This window comes from Arvicola amphibius, chromosome 10 (assembly GCF_903992535.2).
Source record: "Arvicola amphibius chromosome 10, mArvAmp1.2, whole genome shotgun sequence".
NCBI classification, from domain to species: domain Eukaryota; kingdom Metazoa; phylum Chordata; class Mammalia; order Rodentia; family Cricetidae; genus Arvicola; species Arvicola amphibius.
Genome location: NC_052056.1, coordinates 75,970,354 through 75,991,594, shown reverse-complemented (window position 1 = coordinate 75,991,594; position 21,241 = coordinate 75,970,354). Strand labels below are relative to the sequence as shown.

The 21,241-nt window shown below is 49.1% G+C and overlaps 2 protein-coding genes across 8 annotated transcripts in view; one reads left to right on the top strand and one right to left on the bottom strand.

The window, feature by feature from the left end:
- Window positions 1–259: 259 nt before the first annotated feature.
- Window positions 260–20,099, bottom strand: Comt (catechol-O-methyltransferase). Of its 7 annotated transcripts, none has more exons than XM_038344560.2 (6): window positions 19,921–20,099; window positions 5,134–5,279; window positions 4,729–4,993; window positions 4,182–4,375; window positions 3,814–3,945; window positions 260–1,161 (listed from the first exon to the last, which is right to left on the bottom strand). In XM_038344560.2, exons 3-6 carry the CDS (start codon window positions 4,991–4,993, stop codon window positions 970–972), a joined length of 783 nt encoding a protein of 260 aa, XP_038200488.1. In that variant the 5' UTR covers window positions 5,134–5,279; window positions 19,921–20,099; the 3' UTR covers window positions 260–969. The 7 variants fall into 7 exon arrangements, with proteins under 7 accessions (XP_038200488.1, XP_038200487.1, XP_038200486.1 ...); XM_038344559.2 differs by lacking the exon at window positions 19,921–20,099 and adding an exon at window positions 10,394–10,715; XM_038344558.2 differs by lacking the exon at window positions 5,134–5,279 and having other exon boundaries at window positions 19,921–20,098.
- Window positions 19,807–21,241, top strand: part of Txnrd2 (thioredoxin reductase 2) — a 54,119-nt gene continuing 52,684 nt past the window's right edge. The window contains exon 1 of the mRNA XM_038344556.1: window positions 19,807–20,113. Coding sequence (XP_038200484.1) covers window positions 20,011–20,113 — 103 coding nt within the window. The 5' untranslated portion in view covers window positions 19,807–20,010. The remainder of the gene's footprint in view (window positions 20,114–21,241) is intronic.

Below are 21,241 nucleotides of genomic sequence, written 5' to 3'. Positions count from 1 at the left end.
AACTGTAGCTTGGGTTCCTCAGCAGCTGGGTGCCTGGCAGACATGCCCTGTGGTCCGAGCCCACCTCCTCTTCTGTAAGCTAGGAAGCAGGACTGCAGAGACTGAGTGCCACACGTGGGTTGAGAGCAGCAGGGACAGCATGGCCCCACAGCTTCCTGTCCCCAGTGCCTGCTAGTCAAAGATGGGGCAAAGGCTGTGTGCCATGTGCATCAGGTATGAGAACAGTATGGTAGTTGAGAAGAATAGCTGTCAGTGGATCTCTTGTATCCAAATATTTAGAGCTTTAATTTCTTTTAAGATAAAAGATCACAGCATAACTAAAAACAGGTTATAACTTGTTTTTTCTTTTTCTTTTTTCTTTTGCTTTGGCTGTCTTAGAACTCACTGCTGTGTAGACCAGGCTGGCCTTGAACTCAGAGATCTGCCTGCCTTGCCTCCTGGGTGCTGGGATTAAAGACATGCACCAGTACACCTGGAAAGTTTATGACTCACTCTTAAGATGAACTGTGGTATGGGTTGCTGGTGACAGTGTAGTCATAGGCATCGCTGCCATTTGGTGACAGCCAGACAGCATCTGGATATTTCCAATTTCCTGACTTCTTGCTTGGCCTAATTGGTGATGGCAGTGCCTATGCATCTGGCCTCGAAACCCTATGAGAATCTCATAGGTGACACCAGCAGGATGACACCTGCTTTGAGTTTTTTTATCCCGTATTTTCTGGTGTTTAGGATTAAACTCGAGGCCTCTTACATGCTGGGCAGGCACTATGAGCCTCCATTCAGCCTTTTCTCCACAGGTGCTTTCCAGATTTCTTGTAGTGGTTTTAGACAGTAAGCTCATACCTTTTGAATATCCTCGATAGCAGATGAGGACAGGCTCCAGAAGCATAGAGGGGTCAGCATGAGTGAGTGTCATCTAGCAGAAGGAAGCTGGAAGGGGATCTCAGGGCAGGCTGAGTGGTCAATGCTTCATGGGCTGCTTGGACCCTGGTAGATTGCCTTCTCCAGGCCGTCTACGACTTTCATATACTCCAGGTATGAGCTGTAGTGTGTGCATTTGAATTTGTTGCTCCCCCTCACATATTCCAGGAAGTCGGGGGCTCCTGGGACAATGACATTGTCAGCTAGAAGCACCGTCCCCTTGTGCAACAGGCCATGTTCCTGCAGGGGACAGAGAGACAGGGTTATGAATGCTTGGCAAACCCATTGCAATCCAGAGGCAGCTGCTGCCCCATCGAGTCACTGCCAGCTACTAGCCATTCTGCCCTGTATCCATCCCCAGCCCTAGAGGGGCATTTGGGCAACACCAGTTTGTAGGCTGGCTGAGAGGAGAGATGGTAGGACCAAACACTCTGTGCCAAAAATACGAGGTCTTCCCAACAACCCTAACCTTGAAGATCTGTTCTGGACTTTCCACCTGGGCCAGGGAAGACACTAGGTGGCTGGAGGAATCTCACATGGAGGGTGCTTGTCTACCCACTCCGGCAAGCATGTCCGCTGACAGCGTATAAATACCTGGAAGTACCTGACAAGGAGGTGTACCTTGTGTGTGCTGGGGGTGGGGGTGAGGAACAGGAAATGGAACACCTGGATGTCTTATTTGAAGGCTGCCCAGAAGCTAACGGGTTTGTTTTTAACATACTCATGATAACAAAAGTTAAATCAGTCCTGTCTGTGGCCCACATCTGTAACCTCAGCATTCAGGAGGCTGATGCAAGAGGATTCAAAGTTCCAGGTGAGCCTGGGCGATATAAGACATTTGTCTTCAAACACATACAGACAACGCAACCAAAAATGGAAAGTAAAATCCAGTAAATAGTCAGGGCTGAAGTGTAGCTCAGTGGGAAGAGCACTGCCCAGCAGGCGTGACCCAAGGTTCTGCTCCCAGCACCACACACACAAAAGAAAAGTCTCTCCACCATCCTAATGCAAGTCATCCAGGGCTCCGGCTGGTCCCAGTGCTTGTGGGGGTGGACATCTCCAGCCTCTGGCTGAGAGAGCTGAGGGACCCACAGGACAGTCAGTAAATTCAGGGATGGTCTTGTGCACTCCAGTGTGAGCGAATTTTACTATGAATCAACACATTCTTGCTTAGAAAGCAGAAAAAGGAATGTCAAGTCAGTACTGGCTGGAAAGACCTCGGTGAAGAGCTGCTCTGGAGGAAGGCATCTACCCAGTCCAGAAAGGGGCCCTGCAGTTCAGGACAGGGAAGAAACAAGCTGAGTGGGGAGTTTCCAGACTTAGCCAGGGACTGAAACATCGAGAGTCACATGTTGACTAACAACGTCAAGACAAAAACTTCCTGATTTCATAATGATAGGAAGACAGGCACTTCTGGAAGCATGCCCTGTCGGGGCAAAGGCAGCACCTGTCCTGTCTGTATTCGAGTACCATGGGCCTCCTGAGAGACACCTCGGGCCACCTAGGGAATTCTATGCTGAGGAGACTGGAGCGCAAAAGATAAGATGTTTGAGACAAGGGTTCCACCACGTAACCTAGGGTGGCTGCAAACACAATCCTCCTGCCTTCAGGAGGAGATTTTATGTGTGCACCACTAAGCCTGGTGGTGAGGTAGTGTTACTTTATGACCACCATTCTTAAAGGTTTGTCCTCTGGGCTCAGTTCTCTACAAGCATACATTGAAGATGGAAAAGCGCAGCCACTCCCAGTGCATGCCTCTCTTCTGGAGCTAACTGCCCGCCTTGAGCAGCTGTGCGGAGAACCATTGGTTTCTTAGTTACTGAACAGCAGTATTTGCTGCTTTTCTAAAAGCAGGCCCTGTATTATCACATGCAGAAAGCTGCAGGGATACACTCCCTGCACTGTGGCCTGGCTCTCCTGTCAGATGGAGCCCGACGGCTCAGCTGCCTGTTGTCTGTAACCTCATGTTTGCAGTGTCTGCCAGGGGTGGGTCCCTGTCCAAACCAGCTTCTTCCCATGGTTGGCCTGGCCTGCTGGTCTTCTTTCTATCCCAACTGCCTGCTCTCTTGTTAGAAACAGATTCTCTGGTACAATTTCCTGGTCCTGCTATATCCCTGTCTCCTACCATAGTGCTCGGCACTTGGAACACAGTTTTAAGGACCTCTGAAATGGCTTCCTATTCCCCCTTCCATGCCTCCACAAGGGCAACAAAAGTCCTTTTACATGCCAGACTTTTCCTCTGTGCCTTTCCAGTCCCTGCAACATCTGAACTATGCCCAAGCCTCAGTGGCCCTGTCCTGCCCGACCCCTCACATTCTAGACCCCACTGCACATGACAGGGTGTACAACTCTTGAGACAGCTGTGGATGGGCAACACCACATGGACAACCCATGGCTGTGGAAGGCTGTGAAGAAACTCAAAGTCACAGAGCCTTGAGCTGTAGTCACTCGGGAGTGGGGATGACTCCCCAAGTCATCACTGGGGGTCTCTGCTAGATGAAGGGGAGTGGAGTTGTATGGCAGAAGCTTCAGGAAGATCTAGGACATGCTTGCCATCTCTGTGGCCAGCCCCAGTTGACTCTCAGTCAGACCCATGTGGTGGCCAATTCTGCTCCCTTGAGTACTCAGGCTAGGTGTTCTAGTCTCTGGTACCCATCTCACTCCCTAGCAGAACCCTGCTTGCAGGGCAGGGAATCCCTGCCTGGCCTGGCACTCCTTTCCACCTCTATCTGCCACAAGGCCACTGCAGTGCACTGACAGTCTGGGAAGACTGTCCCTGGGCCCATCTATGTCCTAGGGAGGCCACCCTCAGCAGGCCTCTTCAGAGAGGCCAAGGACTAGTTAGCCCACAGCACAGAAGTCATCCTGCCAAGCAGGGGCGGCTCAGCTCACCTCCAGGAGATGTGTGTCTGGCAGGTAGCGTTCTTTCCAGTGGTCAAGAAAGACCATGTCAAATGTGTCCACATCATACTTCGTCTTCAGCTGCGGGATGAGGTTCTGGGAGGCCCCAAGAAGGACAGTGACCTGGAACAGTGCTCAGTCAGTGCTGTGCCTACAGGGATATGCAGGAGCCTGCCTGGTGTAGTCTCTCCTGGGGCAGCCCTGGGAATTGCTGACTCTGTAGGAACATGTCCCTAACCTGCTGGGGTTCCTTCCTTTGATATGGTAGGTGCTTCGTGATTGAACCGAGCACCTCACCCTCTCCCACTGCCTGCTCAGCCCTCCCAGCCACAGCTGCCACACCAGTTATAGGGTCATACTTTGTCCTGCAGGCCTGCAAAATTGAGCATTTGCTGGGTGATGGCGGCATGGTCAGAGTTCATCTCCATGGTGAGAAGCCTGCCTCCAGGTGGCAGCAGGCGGGCTATCCGCATGGCTGAGTAGCCACAGTAAGCTCCTAGCTCCAACACCAGCGAGGGCTTGTACTCCTGAACCACTGCATCCATGATTTGGCCTAGAGGGTGGCGAGGAAGATATGAATACAGGCAGAAGAAGGGGAACCCACCCTCCAGTTCAGGGGCTCACCCCTCTCCAAGTCATTAACACCCCCACTCTTCTCATGCTCCTCACCTGCTGCTGAGCCCAGAGGGCCCCACTATACATACCCTTGGAGAGTCCTCCAGCTTTTGCACACACAGGGGCCCCGATTGCCCACCTATCTGGTTCCTTCAAGTGTAAGTATTATGGTCTCTAAGGGGGTTAGGCAGGAGCATGGCCCTCTCCCTTTAACAGGCTCCCCTGCAGGACCACCACTCCCAGTTCCGGGTTCCAATTTCTAGGCCATCACCCACAGGCTGGACCACATACCTTTGTCTTTACCCACATGCATGCCCCACTCCTTCTGTGAGCTGTAGGTGTCAATGGCCTCCAGTGCACTCTGGGGGTCTCCAGGCTTGGCATGCTGCTGCACGTAGTGCAGGATGCGCTGCTCCTTTGTGTCACCCATGAGCAGGTTAAGGACTGGCTGCTGCACGTACTCAAACCAGAAGATAGCGATCAAGCCCCAGCCCAGGTGTCGCAGGTACAGCAGAGCCACCAACAGGAACGCCAATGAGATGGCAACCAACAGCATCTGCAGGGCAGGAGCAGGGTAGACAGGTTTATGTGGCCTGTGCCCTTCCTGCCTCACCCATCCGGTACTTAACTCAGTACACCATTGGTCCCTGTGATAAAGGAGAGCCAATGTTCAGAGCATACGCCCACATGACTCACTGGGTCAGAGCCAGGGGAGACTTGCACCCTGCGTGTGCCTCCTGGAGTCCTGTGTGGAGGCCAGTGAGCATGGTTCCCAAGCCTGGGTGCTTTCTCGATGAAGGAGGTGTCATCTCACACTGAACTGGCCTTCTGACTGTTTCAGGCTGAAAGAGGAAGTGTGGGTGCAGGATAGGCCACATGACCTGTCTGTCCCTACATGCAGCAGAATGTGAAGATTTCTTAGGAGGGGATCTTCTAGTACCAAGACAGAAAATAGCCCTCATCAAGCAGAGACTGTTAATGGGGCTGGGGACCGAATAAATGATCTCATTTTCCAGCTTACTTTACAGCCCCATAGATTACTAAGTGACATCCCTATTCGACCAGCCTACTCGAGATCTATACATTCTATTTTTCCCTACAAAATTTTCTTTCTTTGCCTCAGAAGCAGGAAAGCTGTGGCCCCTTGTTCTTTATTTCATTTTGGTTGTAGGTGAAACCTTGTGTGTGCAAGGCAAGCATTCATACTACCATTTTCCTGAGCCAGGTTATATATCCCAGGCTGGTCTTGAACTCATAATCCTCCTGAGGGCTGCGGGTGTGTACCACCATGTCCAGTGTTTTGGCCATTTCTCTGGGCCACATCTTATAGAAATCTCCAGGGCTGTGCAAAATTAATACAATATGTATGCTCTCCTCTTGCCATTCAGCTTTGTATTGGCTGATTCGCTTGGCTCCAGACCAACCAAGGAACTGAGATACCGGAATCGACTGAAGTAGGGAACAGCTCCAAATCCTCTAAGAGCATATCAAGGGGCCGGGTGAGCTCCACAGTACAGCGTTTGTCTGACATGTAAGGCCCTGAGTTCTGTCCCCCGCACAGGTGAGTGTGAGTGAATGCACCCACACACACTCACCTTCTGGCAAGAGCTGGGGAGAGGAGCCCAGGATCTAATTGACAAAACTCAGTGGATTCCCACGGCTGACACTGAGCAGAGTTCACTAAGTTCACAGCACAAGCTCGTGATTCATACCAGAGACCCTAACAGAAACACACAAGAAAGAGGAACCAGAGAAACTTCCACCCAACACTCTGGCCATTTACAGTTCCTTCCAGAGCAGGCACTGGTGACTACATAGATCTCGGCTGGGAAGGCTTGTGGAAGAGTATTAGGAGGTAGGCCGAAGTCCTGGGTGTAATCCTGCTTCAGGACAGTCTCAGGAGAGAGCGAAGAGCTGAGGCTTTGCAGCCCACACACTCACGTAGTTTATTTCCACAAAGCCACAAAGCTCATGCTTGTGGCTCTGCATGCACGCTGGGCCTGAACCCTCACACCCACCCACAGGCTTCCATCAGTCAGGTGATCTCACATCCAAGCTCTTGCCCTCACAATCTACTGTAGGATGGGCCTGGCCTCCACCTTTTGTGAACTGGGCAGAAATGGAAGTTGCATGGGATGCTGAGGAACTCAATTTGGTCTTTGGTCTATTTTTGACAGAAAAAGACCTAGAACTGATCAAGGTCCAGCTGTTCTAGCACCTTTCCAAACTCAGAGAGTACGGACATCACTTCGAAGTCTCCCAAGCCTGGGACCCTGTTGTCATATGTACCTGTACCTTGGGGGAAGCAGGAGAAAGCTACTTTGCTCCCACCATCACACACTGACAGCTAGTTAGAGAGCACACATGTAAATCTGCAGGAAATTATCCAGGGGAGCAGTGGCTCATGTGACCACTGTGCAGCTTACTAGAAATGGTCAAGAGTGGGTGCAGCAATGTGGGAACAGGTACCAGAGTCAGCCTGAAGGCTGAATGCTGGGATCATGGGCATGCACATGACACGGACTTCATTTCACTCCTTTCTTGTGGCTTAGATTTACTAACACGTGTTTGGGTGTCTTAGTTTATGCTATCCTTTAATCATTACTAGAAGTAGCATTTGGGTGCTAAGACAATGAGCTATTTTGTTCTATCATCTGTATATCTGTATTTTCAATCATCCACCCTCCCCATCCATCCATCCATCTAAAATTCAGCTAGGGAGGTAGCACAGTAATACAGCCCCCCAAAGTCTTGTCTCTTTACTTGTGGGATCCCCAGAGTGCAGGGCTCTGCTGCTCCTCAACAGCCCTCTCTGCTCTGTGCAGTTGTGGGGAGTCACTGTAGCCATGCCAGCCTGGCCCTGGGAAAGGGGACAGGTTTGTATTTACCTGACCACTGAAAGGCAACAGTCAAACTCAAGCAGTCAATTACTTTCTAGGGTTTTGCAGAAACCAACCAATTTGCGAGTGAGGAAGCCAATTGTGGAAGTGCACAATACACAGAGGCGGGTGGGCTACACTGCAGCCAGCACAGACTGTGCCTTTAACAGAACTGGGGTAGCCCCAGGGCTGCCTGCACAGCTCCTTTCATCTGGAGTGTGTGGACCTACTGTGAGGCCTTACTGTGCAGACTCCTGGAAGAACTGCTTGGGAGTTCTGGGCAGAGACCAGTCACGAGTGGCCTCAGCAGACTGCATATTTAGTTGATCTTTGTTGACCACGAGTGTAAAAGTGAGGGGACATATAAGGAGCTGAGACAGAACGGAAGACTTGCTGCTGGTAAGACTGTCCACACGAATGCTGCTGATTCTCAGCACTACCCAGGTCGGATTAGCAGTTTACTGATTTAATAACCTTTACCAGATATCCCAAGGGCATTTTATTTTCGGTAGAGAAATCCATGCTATTTATTGACTCTCTAGGGATCAGGAATAGCCAAAATAATCTTGAAAAAGAAATACAAAGGTGAAGGGCTTAACTTATTTAAAACTAACTACAAGGTGGGTGATGGTGGTGCATGCTTTTAATCCCAGCACTCGGAAAGCAGAGGCAGGCAGATCTCTGAGAGTCTGAGGCCAGCCTGGCCTACAAAGCAAGCTCCAGGACATCCAAGGCTATGCAAAGAGGAGATAAAATGTAACTACAAAACTATAGTAATTAAAACAGGTACTATGAAAATCTGTAATCCCAGCATTCAGGAGTTATGAGTTTGAGGCCAGCCTGGGCTATATTAGACTCTGCCTCAGTCAATTAGATCAATGTAAATAAAAATCAAAACTTCAAAAAACTAAAAAAAGGATTTAGGGCTGGGGTGTAGCTCTGTGGTGTCTAACATAACATGCATAACATAACATGTTTTAACAATTGGGGGCACAGTGAGAGGCAGTGGGGTGCAGTTCAGTTGGCAGAGTGCTTGCCTGACATTCAGAAACCCTGGGTTCCAGCTCCATACCAGCTTAGCATGGCAGCACAGCATTCAGGAGGTGAAGACAGGCCAGAAGTTCAAGATCATCCATCCATGTGAGTTAAAAGACAGCCTGGGAAACATAAACTGCTGTCTCAAAAGGAGTAGGGGTGGTAGACAACAACACAAAGTCTCTTTGTGAAGTATCTAAGCATCAGTTATAGTTACTGAGGAAATGGCTTTTCTCTTGGGTGGGACACTGGGGATTGTGCACAAGGCTTTACTGAGCTACACTGGCAGTAAACTTTGAGACAAGTTGTCATTAAATTGCCCGGGCTGACCTTGGATGTACTCTGTAGCCCTGGCAAGCCTCGAATTTATAATCTTCCTGCCTCAAACTCCCACATAGCTGGGATTACAGGCCTGAGTTTTTCCTTCCTATTTTAAAGTAAGATAATAAAGTTGGTAAAATATGAAAGAATTGGAACCCTTGCACTCTGCTGAGATGAACACCGGTGGAAACAATTTGATGATTCCTCAAGAGGTTATCCAAAGAATCACCATGTGACAGTGCTGTGTAGCCAGAGCTGAGAGCAGGGCCCCAGACACTTGTCTACTCTTGTTCCCAGCATGACTCATAGAAGCCCATTAGTGGAAGCAACCCCAAGGTTCTCTAAGCTGAAGAACTTCACAGTACAGTGTGTGCTACTGGGGTGAAGGGGGGCCCCAACTCATGCTGCAGCACGGATGGGCCCTGCAAGCAAAATCGTCCAGACACAGAATAGCAAATACCACAGAGTCTACTCACAGGCGGGAAGCAGATTAGCCACTGAGACTGGGGGGTGGGGGAGAGAACTGTTCAAAGGATACAGAGTTACAGTGCGGAATGATGAGAAAGATCTGGGAAAAGTTACACAATATCATGAATGCCCTTCCTGCCCAACAAATGGCCAAGTTTGATATTTTCATCCAAAAGTTATTTACAAAAATGCTAGGGGGTGGACCAGAAAGGGATGTTAATCTTTTACTATGAGGCCAGCAGAAAGGCTGTTTATGCTGAACCTTGAGCTGGGTGTAGATCAGTCAGTGTGTGTGTATGGATGTGTCCCCAGTGTGTCTGAAACACCCAAGTTCCTGGATGTGACAAGTTTGATCTAGATGCTACACTGTTGAAACCTGGGGCACACATGCACACGCACAGATCTGGGTTAGTTCAAGGAGAAGAAAGCTGAGCCAGTTATTCTTCAGTATGAGCTTTATTAAGAGAAGACTCCAGGTGGGCGGTTGTGGAGCACACCTTTAATCCTAGCACTTGAGAGGCGGAGGCAGGCGGATCTCTGTGAATTCGAGGCCAGCCTGGTCTACAAAGTGAGTTCCAGGACAGGCAGGGTTACACAGAGAAACCCTGCCTTGAAAAACTAAAATAAAGAAAGAGAGCCTCAAGATGGGGCCAGGGGCAAAGTGGGAGCATTATGAGAACAGTGGAGCGATGGCCTGAAGAGGAAGGAGAAAGCCATCACATACAAACTGGATGGGGTGGAGGGAAGACAACCTTCAGGCAATCCCCCAACAAAGGACGACTTTTACAGCATCTCAGGGGGTAGAGGGGAGTCAGTCTACCTTAGCCTCTGTGACTCCTGGCTCCACTGAACCAGGTACTACACGGAACCATGAACTTACCTGATAGCTGTGAGGGAAAGGGCTGTAAGGTCCCAGTGGGCTTCTGAACTACTCTGGCCAAGAGAGAGAGGAAGAAAGGCAGGGGAAGACTGAGCTGGGTGGTGCGCACCTGTAGTTCCAACGCACAGGAGGCTGGGGGTGTCAGGAGTGAGTTTGAGGCCTGATCTACACACTGCATTCCAGGCCATCCAGGGCTGCAGTGACACCTGTCTCAAAAGCCCTGGGGCCATATGAGATTTTGTTTTTAAAACAGGTGGAGGCCACTGGCTCCAAGGTAACTTCTAGGCCAGCCCCCCTCCCTGCCCCAACTGCATCTGCATGCCTCCAGCTACCATCTTAAAGAGGAACAGCAGCAATGGAGCTGGAACACTACCTGAACCTTCTCTGTGTAGAGGCCTCTGGCCAGGCTGCTGCTGCATCCTCTGCATCCGGACACAGGCTTTCCACAGGCTGCACTCTTCTCTCACTCCCCAGCTCTGGAAAGCACAATCAGATATGCTTCCTCCAAGATAGAGCAGCAGGGAGGCTAAGAGGGAGCCTCGTGGGTAGGTCATGGAGGCAAGAATCCCAAGCCTGGTCTTAGGAAAGGTCTGTGGGGCCTGGCACATCTCTCACTGCTGAGCATCTCTCCTCTGTAAACTGGGGTCAAAGTCCCATGGATCCTGTGTGACTGAGGGCAAGCCAGGACAGGAGGTTACATAACACCTGACACCTGCTGGCCAGACATGCCCAGGAAGCACAAAGCACCCATCCAAGACGTGGGTAGCCTAGCCTAATGAGGCAGGCCCCAGAACAGTAACCAGCCTAGCTTAGATACCTCTAGGAGTGAGCAGACAATGGCTCCTGCAGCTAGCACAGTGGCCGGACTCTAGTAGGTTCCTTTGAGTTTTTCTGGCCCAGACCTCCACCTTGGCTCAAACAGACTAGAAAGAAACCTGAATCTAGTTCCTAGATGGCTCCAAGTGATACCCTTAGGATGACCTTAGGCCCCTTCAGTGCCTGCTGGAGAAAACCCAAAGCTGCCACATAAATATTCTGTGTGCTACAGCAAACACCGAAGATAAAACTTGTGTCTCCCAACCTTGTCAACTAAACTGTGAGGGCCTGGCTGGACTTTCCATCTCCCCCTGCGCACACCCCGTTCACTGTGCTGGGTAAGTTCTACCACTAAACGACACCCCACCTAGGAGCAGAAATCTCATAAGCTCAAGTACAAATCCAAATGGGTTCCTATGAACTAATTCTTCCTGCTTTCAGCATATTTCCATTTCCCAACTCTGCTCAAGCCAGAGAGCTCTACCTTCCTGTTTTTTCCTCCATGCAGGCTTCATGTAGACCAGGCTGGCCTCCAACGAGCTATCTTCAACTCATCCTTTTGCCTATGCTTCTCAAGGTCTGGGATAACAGGTGTGTGCCCCCATGTCTTGCATAGGCTGTGCTGCTCCTATGGGGCCAGGGCTCAGACTGGCTGGCTAGTCTTACCATCTTGGGGAGTTACATCCCACTTCCAGTTGGCCTGCTCCATAGACCTGAGAGATCCCTTGGTCCAAGACAAACAGCCATTGCCATGATGAGGACAGTCACTGAAGCCAGGTGGCTCCTGCTCTTCCTTCCTCTCTGGATGAAGGTTTCTAGCTCATGGTTCCAAGTGGAAACTTAACCTTTGGTTTTGAGGCTGGAAGCTTGTCTTCCTGCCTCCTTGTAAGTTCTTTCTGTTGTCACTGTTTCCTTCTAATTCCTCCATGGGGACTTCTCAGCAGGCTAGGACACACCAATCTCAATTCTGTGCTATCACCACTATGTCAACACACACACAAAACACCACCATGCAACTAATACCCAGCCAGCCTTTTCCTATCAAGGATCACCTGAAGCACCAATGGTCTGGGGGAAAGCGAAGCTCCTACGCCTTTCCCCAGAGCTGTCTCCTCTATGATGCCTCCCCTACCATTCCCCCACTCTAATTTCCTTCACTTGTAGGGAGGACACTAGGATGGCGCCTAGAGCCGTCCACACCCTTTGTGTTTTCCTTCTACTGCTCAGACCTCCCTCAGGCACCCTGGCATCCTCTTATAGGTTCCCTTTCTTCCCTTTCAAGTCCATACTCCACTAAGCATGCTACCAGCCAGGGCCTCACTACTCCAGCTGTTCAGCTCTGGGCAGTCTCTCAAACTTGACCGCTTACCCTAGCAGGTGTTCTAAGGATTCAAGGATTCGCCAAAGCCGCCGCCTGAAGTTGAAGTAGGAAAAACAAATTTGAGGACTGAGATGCAGCTCACATGTAACCCATACACATAGCCTGTTTGGGACCCTGAACTCTGCCCCCAGCAGCAAAACAAACAAGTATACATGTGCTGCATGTATACTGTATGTGTGCAAGCCAGAGTTTCCTATATTGCTCTCGATCCCTTTTTTAAAAGCAGGGTCTCTTGCTGAATGTGGAGCTTGCAAACAGCCGAGCCAGCTGGCCAGTGAGCTCTGGAGATCAGCCTATCCCCACCCTATCAATGGAGATGCTAGCGCATACCATTTGGTCTGTTTTTGTTGTTGTTGTTTTGTTTTGTTTTTTTATTTGAGACAGGGTTTCTCTATGCAGTTCTGGCTGTCTTGGAACTCTCTGTGTAGACAAGGCTGGCCTCAAACTCAGAGATCCACCTGCCTCTGCCTTCCGAGTTCTGGGATTAAAGGCGTGCACCATCATGTCTGGTCATTGCCCATGTTTACATGGGTTCTGCACTCAGGTCCTGACATTGTGTGATAAGCACAATATCCACCAAGCCATCTTCCTTGGCTTTCTTCCCTTCTTGAGACAGGCCCTCCTGTAGCCTAGGCTGTCCTTGAACTTTCTAGTAGCTGGTCGCGACTTCTGATCTTCCTGTCTCCACCTCCTCAAGTGCTGGAGTCACAGGTGTAGGACACCTCCCCCTCCCCTTTCTCTCTCCATGCTGGGTCCAAATGCATAGCTCTCTCTGCCGGGCAGAGCCAAAACTCTAGCTTTGGACTACATGTTTTTAGATGTGTGGGACAGTGAAAAGGTTTGTGTCTGGCTCAGGACCTCTGAACATCATTCACATGTTCAGAGGACCTGAGCCATACACACGCATTTCACATGTTCAGAGGACAACGTTTGGGAGTCGGCTCAAATTCAAGTCATTAGGCTTGGAAGCAAGCACATTAGCCACTGAGCCCTACACTGGGTTTATATCTTATCATAAATATGGAAATTTTAAATTATGCTTGGGCCAAAATATAGGAAGACCGTTTAAATTTATTCTCCGTAACTCCCTGTATTTAATATATTTTAAAGACCCTCAAAGAGCAGGAAAGGGGGTTTTCAAGTGTCTTCCAAGAAGTATGTCATCTGAACCAGTAGATGGATTTTGGCAAAATTATAAAGTTTGTGTCTAGTTAATAAATTAATAAACATATTCTCCTAATTAAACATTGTATCAGGACTGGGTATAATGGCACACACCTTTGATCCCAGAACTTGGGAGGCAAAAGCAGGCAGATCAAGGTCACCCTGGTCTCCATAGCAAGTTCCAGGACAGCCAGGGCTTTATACCCTGCCTCAAAAAAACAAAAACAAAACAAAACCCCAAATGGCTCAGTAAAATGCTTGCTGTGCATACATGAGGAGCCAAGTTTAATTCCCAGAATCCATATAAAAGCCAGGCATGGTGGTGTATGCCTGCAGTCCTGTCTGGGCAGGCAGACACAGCAGAATCTCTGACTCACTGGCAGTCAGCCTAGCCTAGTGGGAGAGCTCCAGGCCAGTGGGAAACCCAGTCTCAAACATCAAGATAGATGGTTCTTGAGGAACACCTAAGTCTGCCTGTAGCCACATGCATATACATACATGTACACACACATGCACACACGCAGATTACAATAAAAATACCTCTAGAGATTATGAGATGATGAATCTATGTATTGTGCTAATCTGCTACAGATCCTGGTATGAGATAAACTTGTAACTTTACTTCCTAGTTTGTTTGTAAGTCCACATCAATAATGTCTAAATAATATGAGTTCAGGACAGTCTAGAGCATGTGTGTAGCATGCACAATGTCCTGGGTTCTAATCCCAGCAACACACAGACATTTACAAATTTATATGTCATCAATATACCACATATAATCTGTTAGGAGCCAGGCCAGTCCTAGGCTTTCTTAGTGATGTAAGGATAAACAGAACCTAGTTTGAGCTGCTGTGTGCTTGGGTCTCTGATACTCTGTGTTTCCCTTGGGCAACATTGCTTGATGAGGGTCCTGCTGACTGTCCCATTGTATGATTGCTTTCCACTGACTCTGCCCCATTTCTTCCCCCTGCAAATAGATATATTTGCAAACACAAATATAAGATGCTAGACTTTTTTTAAAAAAAAACTTGCTAGGTATAAGACAGCTTTCGAAAATGTCCTGAGCCTACCTGTTCTATCTTCTTTATCTTTGAGTCCCTGGTCTTTCCGTCTCAGGGCCCTGTTACTGAAGAACCTGCTGGTCCAGGTCAAAAATCAATATATGATAATAAAACCATAGGAACAAGGGCTGGAGAGCAGCTCAGTGGTGGTGCTGTTAATCCCAGCACTTGGGAGAAGTAGGCTGATCTTTGTGAGTTCAAGGCCAGTCTGATCTTCATAGTGACCAAACAACCCCCAAAATAAGAAATTAAAAATGAATAAAGAATTAGGAACATCAGACTGAGTAAAAAGAAAAGAAGACTTAAGTTTGACTGTCTGCACACTGCTGCTTGCTAGGGCTCTATTTTTTATTTGCTGGTTATAAAAAGCAGCTGGTTTCTCTTTAGCTAATCCATGACTCACAGCAATTCAGTATATTTTACTTTGTTAAACTAAATTGAAACAGTTATCTTTTCCTCACTGTCTGATCCCTCCAAATATCAAAACTTACCAAGTATTTCCTTTCATGGCTAACCTACTTGCATGGCTGCAATTAGGATCTATATTCTCCCACAGCAGGACACAAGTAGAAACTTCTGGCAGCCTTTGTTGACAGAGTATCCCATTGGAGAATGATTACCCAGAATCAGGGAGCATCAGAGGACTTTATAGAGAGACTCTCAAAACAGAACAATTTCATGTTCTGCCTTAAAACAAACAAGCACGCTTCAAACCAAGGGACGCGGTGGCGCACACCTTTGATCCAAGCTCTTTGGAGAGAGGTTTATCTCTGAGTTCAAGGCCAATTTGGTCTACAGAGGGAGTTCCAGGATAGCAGTGCTACACAGAGAAACGGTCTTGAAAAACCAAAATTACAAGTAAATCTATAAAAAAGAAAATCATTCTGATTCTGCTAGAATTGCCCAGCTTATTCATACAGGGCAATGAGATTAGTAATTGGCCTCAGAGATCCACAAGGAATTTTAAACTTTTAAAAAGCCTCTGAAGGCTCAGAAGGATCCCAGAATCTGCCGTCAGACCTCGATGCGATGACCATAAATTTGGGTGTACCTTGTTCTTACTGAGGTCATCAAAGTATCCCGAGGTTCCTGGGCCTGCCTTGAACTCAGAGATTTGACTGCCTCTGCTTCTTGAGTACTAGAATTAAAAAGTATTCCCAGCTACAGTTCCTTTTTATTTATGTGCTTGTGTGTGTACCCAGAAAGAAGAGGGTTTTGATTCCTGGAGCTGGAGTTACAGGGGGTCACGAGTCACCTGATGTGAGAAAACTCAGGTCCTCTAAAACAGCAGCATTTGCTCTTAATCCCTTGTTCATCCCCCCAGAACCTACATTTTTTGTTTTGTTTTTTGAGAGCCCTAGCTGTACTAGAGGAACTTGCTCTGTAGACCAGGCTGGTCTTGAACTCAGAGATCCGCCTGCCTCAGCCTCCCAAATCCTGGGATTAAAGGCATGCACCACTGGCTGGTTTAGAATTCTTTTTTAAACAAGAATAATCTTGGGCTGTGGTGTAGCTCAGTGGTACAGAGGGTTAACATACACCAAAGCCCTGGGAACAATCTCAGTACTGTGCAATAAGTCTAAATGTTGCTTTATCTTGGATCAGAAAGGGAGGTGATTTTGTGTTTCAACAAAGAAGCATAACACACCTCTGCAGTTTATCAGATTCTTCCCTATCTTCTTTCCTTCCTCTCCTATTAAGACAGGGTCTCGGTGTCCCAGGTTGGGCTTGGCCGTGCTACATAGCCAAGACTGGTGGTGAATTCCTGAGCCTTCTGCCTCTACCTCTCAAATGCTGTAAGTTCAAGCACATTCCACATGACTAGATTTCAGATTCTGATCTTGTTCTCTGTCTTTGGGGATTTATGATTTACCTGTGAAGTGGGCTTCATTCTGTTTTCTTACATGCTTTGTTGATTTGGGAGGGGGGAGTACATGCAGCCCAAACTAGCTTCAAACCTGATATGGAGCTGAGGGTAACACTGAATTTCCGTCCTCCTGCTTTACTTTTGGGGGGCTGGATTTACAGACATATCCCACCATGCCTAGTTTTATGAAGTGCTAGGGGCTGAACCCAGGGCCTCATGCATGCCAGGCAAGTACTCTGCCATCTGAGCCACACTCCCTACCCTTCTTTCTTCTCTTCTCAAGTCAGGAAAAGTTAAGAGGAAAAGGAAAAAGAAGCTTCTTATCCTGGGATCTAGTTTGTGTTTTCCTCTTGGCTGTAAGTCAAGAAACTTCAATATAACTTTTAAAGTCAAAACTGCCTACAGAAATAATAGTGTTTTCCTAAAGACATCGTGAATGGTGTTAAAAAACAACCAGGCCAGGAAGACCATTCAGTTTCAATCCCTAGAACCACTTAACGCCAAACATGGCAATACATTCTGTAATCACTGTTAATATCTGTCTTGTCCCTTTAAAAGACAAGCCCCGCCCAGCCACCCCTACCTGTCCTCCTAGGCAGGCAGATCTTTCTTCCTTCCTGCTCTTCTTTTCCCTTTTCCATGACTCTTTCTCTCTCTCTGAGGCAACTTCTGCCTCTCCCCTCCCATTTCTCTCTCACTCTCTGCCTCTCTTTCTGCTCTTCTCCCTGTTCCCTTCCATAACCCATTAAATAAATATCCAACCTCACTCAGCATGGCGTGCCTATCTGTCCGACTCTTACCCACTGAGGCTCCTCATGGGACTGGCTGCCACAGGGCTCCCTGCCTGGGGGAGTGGCTACCTTCAGGCCTGCCATGGTCTGAAGCCATTAGGGGACCTGCAGTGTTTTACTTAAACCATAACAATCACGGTGCTGTGAGATGAGGGAGAGAGACCCTCAGAAGCTGGTGGGCCAGTTAGGATGGCATAAGTAGGAGCAAACAAGAGAAAAGACATTGCCCCAACCAAAGCAGGTGGGAAAAGACATCATGGTTGTTGTCTACCCCCACATGTTCACCACACATAAGCATGTGCTTGCCCCACCCCCAGCCAGGTGTGGTGGCTCACAAATGCCATCCAACAGAGGAGAAGACAATGCAGGAGTCCTGGTGCAAGTTTTAGGCCAGCTTAATAAAAAGAGAAGCTAGCAATAAAAAAAAACTTACTTCAAGCCAGAATGCGTGCAACTTCGAGTTTCACTGTGTGAACACCCTCTCAATTAATTAATTAAAAACATATTCAAGTAATGTGACAGACTCTGTTGACTTCCCATGGGAGGCCTGGCCCTCTCTGAGGAGTGGATAGGCAATGGGGTGGGGGAAGGTTGGTGGAGTGGGGGAAGGAGAGGGAACTGGGATTGGTGTGTAAAATAAGATTGTTTTAAAAATAAAATAAAAACAAGGAAAAAGGAATAAGAATGTACTTCACAAGACCACTTACAGCTTCATGAGCAAAAAGAAAATTGTGCCCTCTTTTTTCAACGACAAGGTCCCATTCTGTAAGCCAAGCTGGCCTAGAAATCACTAAGTAGCACAAACAGGAATCAAATTCATGATGGTCCTCCTGTGTCTGCCTCCTGAGTGCTGGGATCACAGGTTGTGTGACACCACACTCTGCCTAATCCTTAAAACTGGGAATAAATACATCCACATATGACATCTGGCTTTAATATCTGGCTACAACTCTCCAAACTGGTCTCAATTTTTCTCCTTCCCAATTTCTTGTCATTTGGTGCAAAAGTGTGACAGTGTGGGTCCTTGGTGGGACCCATGCTTGAAGCAGCTGCCCTGTCCCACCAGGACCTACCAGTTTGAAGCCTGACGACACCCTTCTAGAAACTTTAGAGCCGACAACACACCAAATACTCTATGGACAAGCCTCTGCCTGGAGCCACCGGTACATGGGCCATGTGGGAAGTCCTCTACTGGGTCCATACACTGCTCTGGGAAATGGTCATGCCTGAAGCCTGTGGTCAATAACTTCACCTCATACACTCAGAGGGCACCTGGGAAAAACCCTTCTGACTGCTTCTCAACTATCCTTTCAAAGATACCTGGCACCTGGCATCTAGAAACTTGTTCAACACATGTCCACTGGACTCAAAAGCTAATTTGTAGCAAACACCAACCTTTATCTGTCTTTTCAAGAACAGCCCTCACAAAACCTTTGCTCCTGCCAGTTAGCAAATGTTTTTGTCCTAGTACAATTAGTCCTTGTGAGGCAAAAGGTCCTGGAAAGGAAAATGGACTTTGTTTGTTTTTTGAGACAGGGTTTTTCTGTGAAACAGTCCTACAGTCCTGATTGTCCTGGAACTTACTCTGTAGACCAGGCTGGCCTTGATGCCTCTGCCTCCAGAGTGCTGGGATTAAAGGCGTGCACCGCCCGACTAGAAAATGGACTTCTGTTCAGTAGGAAGGACGTCTCTCTTCCCTGGGAAAGGGTTCTCCCCTTGAACAAGGCGTAGCCATATTTGGCCAAACTCCTTTAAAAGACTTAAACGTTAACCATCTCTGAGAGCTCAAGACTGCAGCCCCAGAGCAACTTTAGACCTCAAAGTGTCTGCGTGAGAAAATTCAAGACGGTTGACCTAATTTCCCACAGCTAAAGCCAGAGCCCCTAGCCTCAGCTTCTGCGGGAGAATGGGAATTAAGTCCCACAAACCCAGCAACAAAACCATGAGGGGCTTGCGTACAGCACCCTTCCCTGATTTTTGTAATTGCTCCCTTTGTTGAATTCTGCATCCCCTTGTTCCCTTTGGGGAACCACCTCTGCCCAAATGGGGATGACTCAGCTGGAGTCATCCGTTAGCAGTTCCTAGGCAAAAATCTGCTCCTCTATGAATGTCTCTGTAACAAGGCCCTACCCCACCACAAGTTCCTAAAAGAGGCAACAATTAACTCGTGACAGCTCCCACTGTACTCCTAAGGCTTGGAGGGCCAACAAGGACCCCAAATTCTCTGGCTGGAAGCCTTCCTCTTTGTCTCACGTGGCCCCAAAGCCTGCCCCAGTGCTCCTCAGCTTTAAGAGGTGCCCATTCTCTTGCAAAGAGAGACCCAGAGGCATCCTAAGGCCTCTCAAAGAACACCTGTGGAGTTTGCTCAACAGCTTCCAACTACACTGACCAGCCCCCTGGGCCCGGTACCTCTCACTCTAAGGTTCTGATACCGATCCAAGAACTAAGTGAGCCCGGCTCATGATGGGCCAGGCCCTGGATGTGCCATATACTGTCCAAGTGAAGCCCAACTCCAGGGATAAGCCCACCCGGCATATCTCCCACGCCAACACTGATCTTCAAGCTCCCCGCGAGAAGTGTGGAGACCCGCCTCGCTTCAGCGACCCCCAGCCCGGATAAGACCTTTCCCAACAGCCCACATTGCCGGCCCCGGCCCACGTTCCCCTAGGTTAGACCCAGGACCCAGGTCTCAGAACCCAGAACCCAGAACTCTCGCCCAAGGTCAGCGCCCTTCGGCCAGTCTCAATTCGGCGGATGCAGAATCCGATCCCCAGGTCTGAGTTCCGCGAGGTGCAGGCGCGCCCCGGCCGCAGTACTCACCTCGCCAAGGCCGCGCACGGGTCTGGCCGCGAGGCGCGAACGGCTCAGGCAGCGCCAAGGGCAGCCCCGGCCGCCTGAGGTCCCCAGACCATGGCGGCGATGGTGGTGGCCCTCCGCGGGCAGGTCGGGCGCTTCCGGTCGCGGACACGGGCCTGGACACGCGGGATACGGGGCGCGGCGAATGCAGCGGGAGGTAGAGTGGGGTCGTGGGCGGTGCACGCGGAGTGGGTGTCTGTGCGAGTGTCCACATGGGGTCGCGGTGGCGGGGCACTGCTGCAATGTGTCCGCGTGGGCGTGCCCACGGAGGACCGGGTATCAGAAGACCAGTGAACTGGGCAGGAGGGGACCTGCTTTTAGCCCGGGTGCTCCTTTCTCAGATAACTAAAATGCTGGCGCTGCCTTGCCTGAGGTCCTGAGTGGGATGTCAAGGGCTCTGGCGGTCACCAGGTACCCCATTGCGCCACAGCTCCGTAGTTGCAGGTTCTCTTTTGTTGTTGCTGTAATTTTTGATTTTGCCCCTACACCCACCTGCATGTAGCCCAAGCTGGCCTCAGACTGCCTAGTTAGTTGCCACAGAGTTTGGCCTTCTGGTTTCATCCCAAGTTATAGTTATTGATTTGTTGTTTTATATTTTGTTGGTTTTGTTTTGTTTTGCGCTTTTGAGTCACGGTAGGTCATACAGCCCAAGCTGGACTCTTCTTCCCGCCTCAGCAGCTTCTGAATATTGGGATTACAGGCCTACACCCTCATGTCCTACCTAGCAAGTACTTTTTACTTGCACAAACAGGGGATAAATGAAAAGATGCTAGAGAGCCCGTGGGACCAAGCCCTAGTGCTTGTTAAGGTCTGCGTATATCCATAGAAAGAAAAAACAGCTTGTTTGCCTTGCACCAGGGAGAGTTGGTGCTGAATCAGGATAGTAATCAACTTCAGCAGTGGAAGTGGGTACCCTCAACATGGCTCATGCTACTCCCGACAGACCAGGTTCCAGAGTTTCCCATCTGTGGCGGTATGGTCAGTCCCGCAGTCCCGTGAGTGGTCTTCACCAAGCATTCTCATGGTGACCATCCTTAGTCCTCTCCCTTGATTCGAATGACAGAACTCAATTCTGCCCACTGTGAGTGAAGAGAGACATGAGCAAGGACAGGCCAGGGATCTTCAGGGAGGTAGTGGCATGGAAGGGACAATGGCTGGCCCTTGGCCTACAGGGAGAGGGCAGGCAGCAGCTAGCCTGGGAGTCCTGGAAAGCAGTCACTACCATGTGAGGTTGGACCCTAGGGGACAGACCTTAAGGACCTAAGGTTACTCTTTCAGTAGCTTT

Excerpts from the sequence above, each read along its gene's own strand:
- Comt (XM_038344560.2), bottom strand. The coding sequence starts at position 4,993 with ATGCTGTTGGTTGCCATCTCATTGGCGTTCCTGTTGGTGGCTCTGCTG. Across the intron at positions 4,376-4,728 it reads GCATGTGGGTAAAGACAAAG|GCCAAATCATGGATGCAGTG; the intron begins GTATGTGGTCCA and ends GCCACCCTCTAG. Across the intron at positions 3,946-4,181 it reads TTGCAGGCCTGCAGGACAAA|GTCACTGTCCTTCTTGGGGC; the intron begins GTATGACCCTAT and ends GCACTGTTCCAG.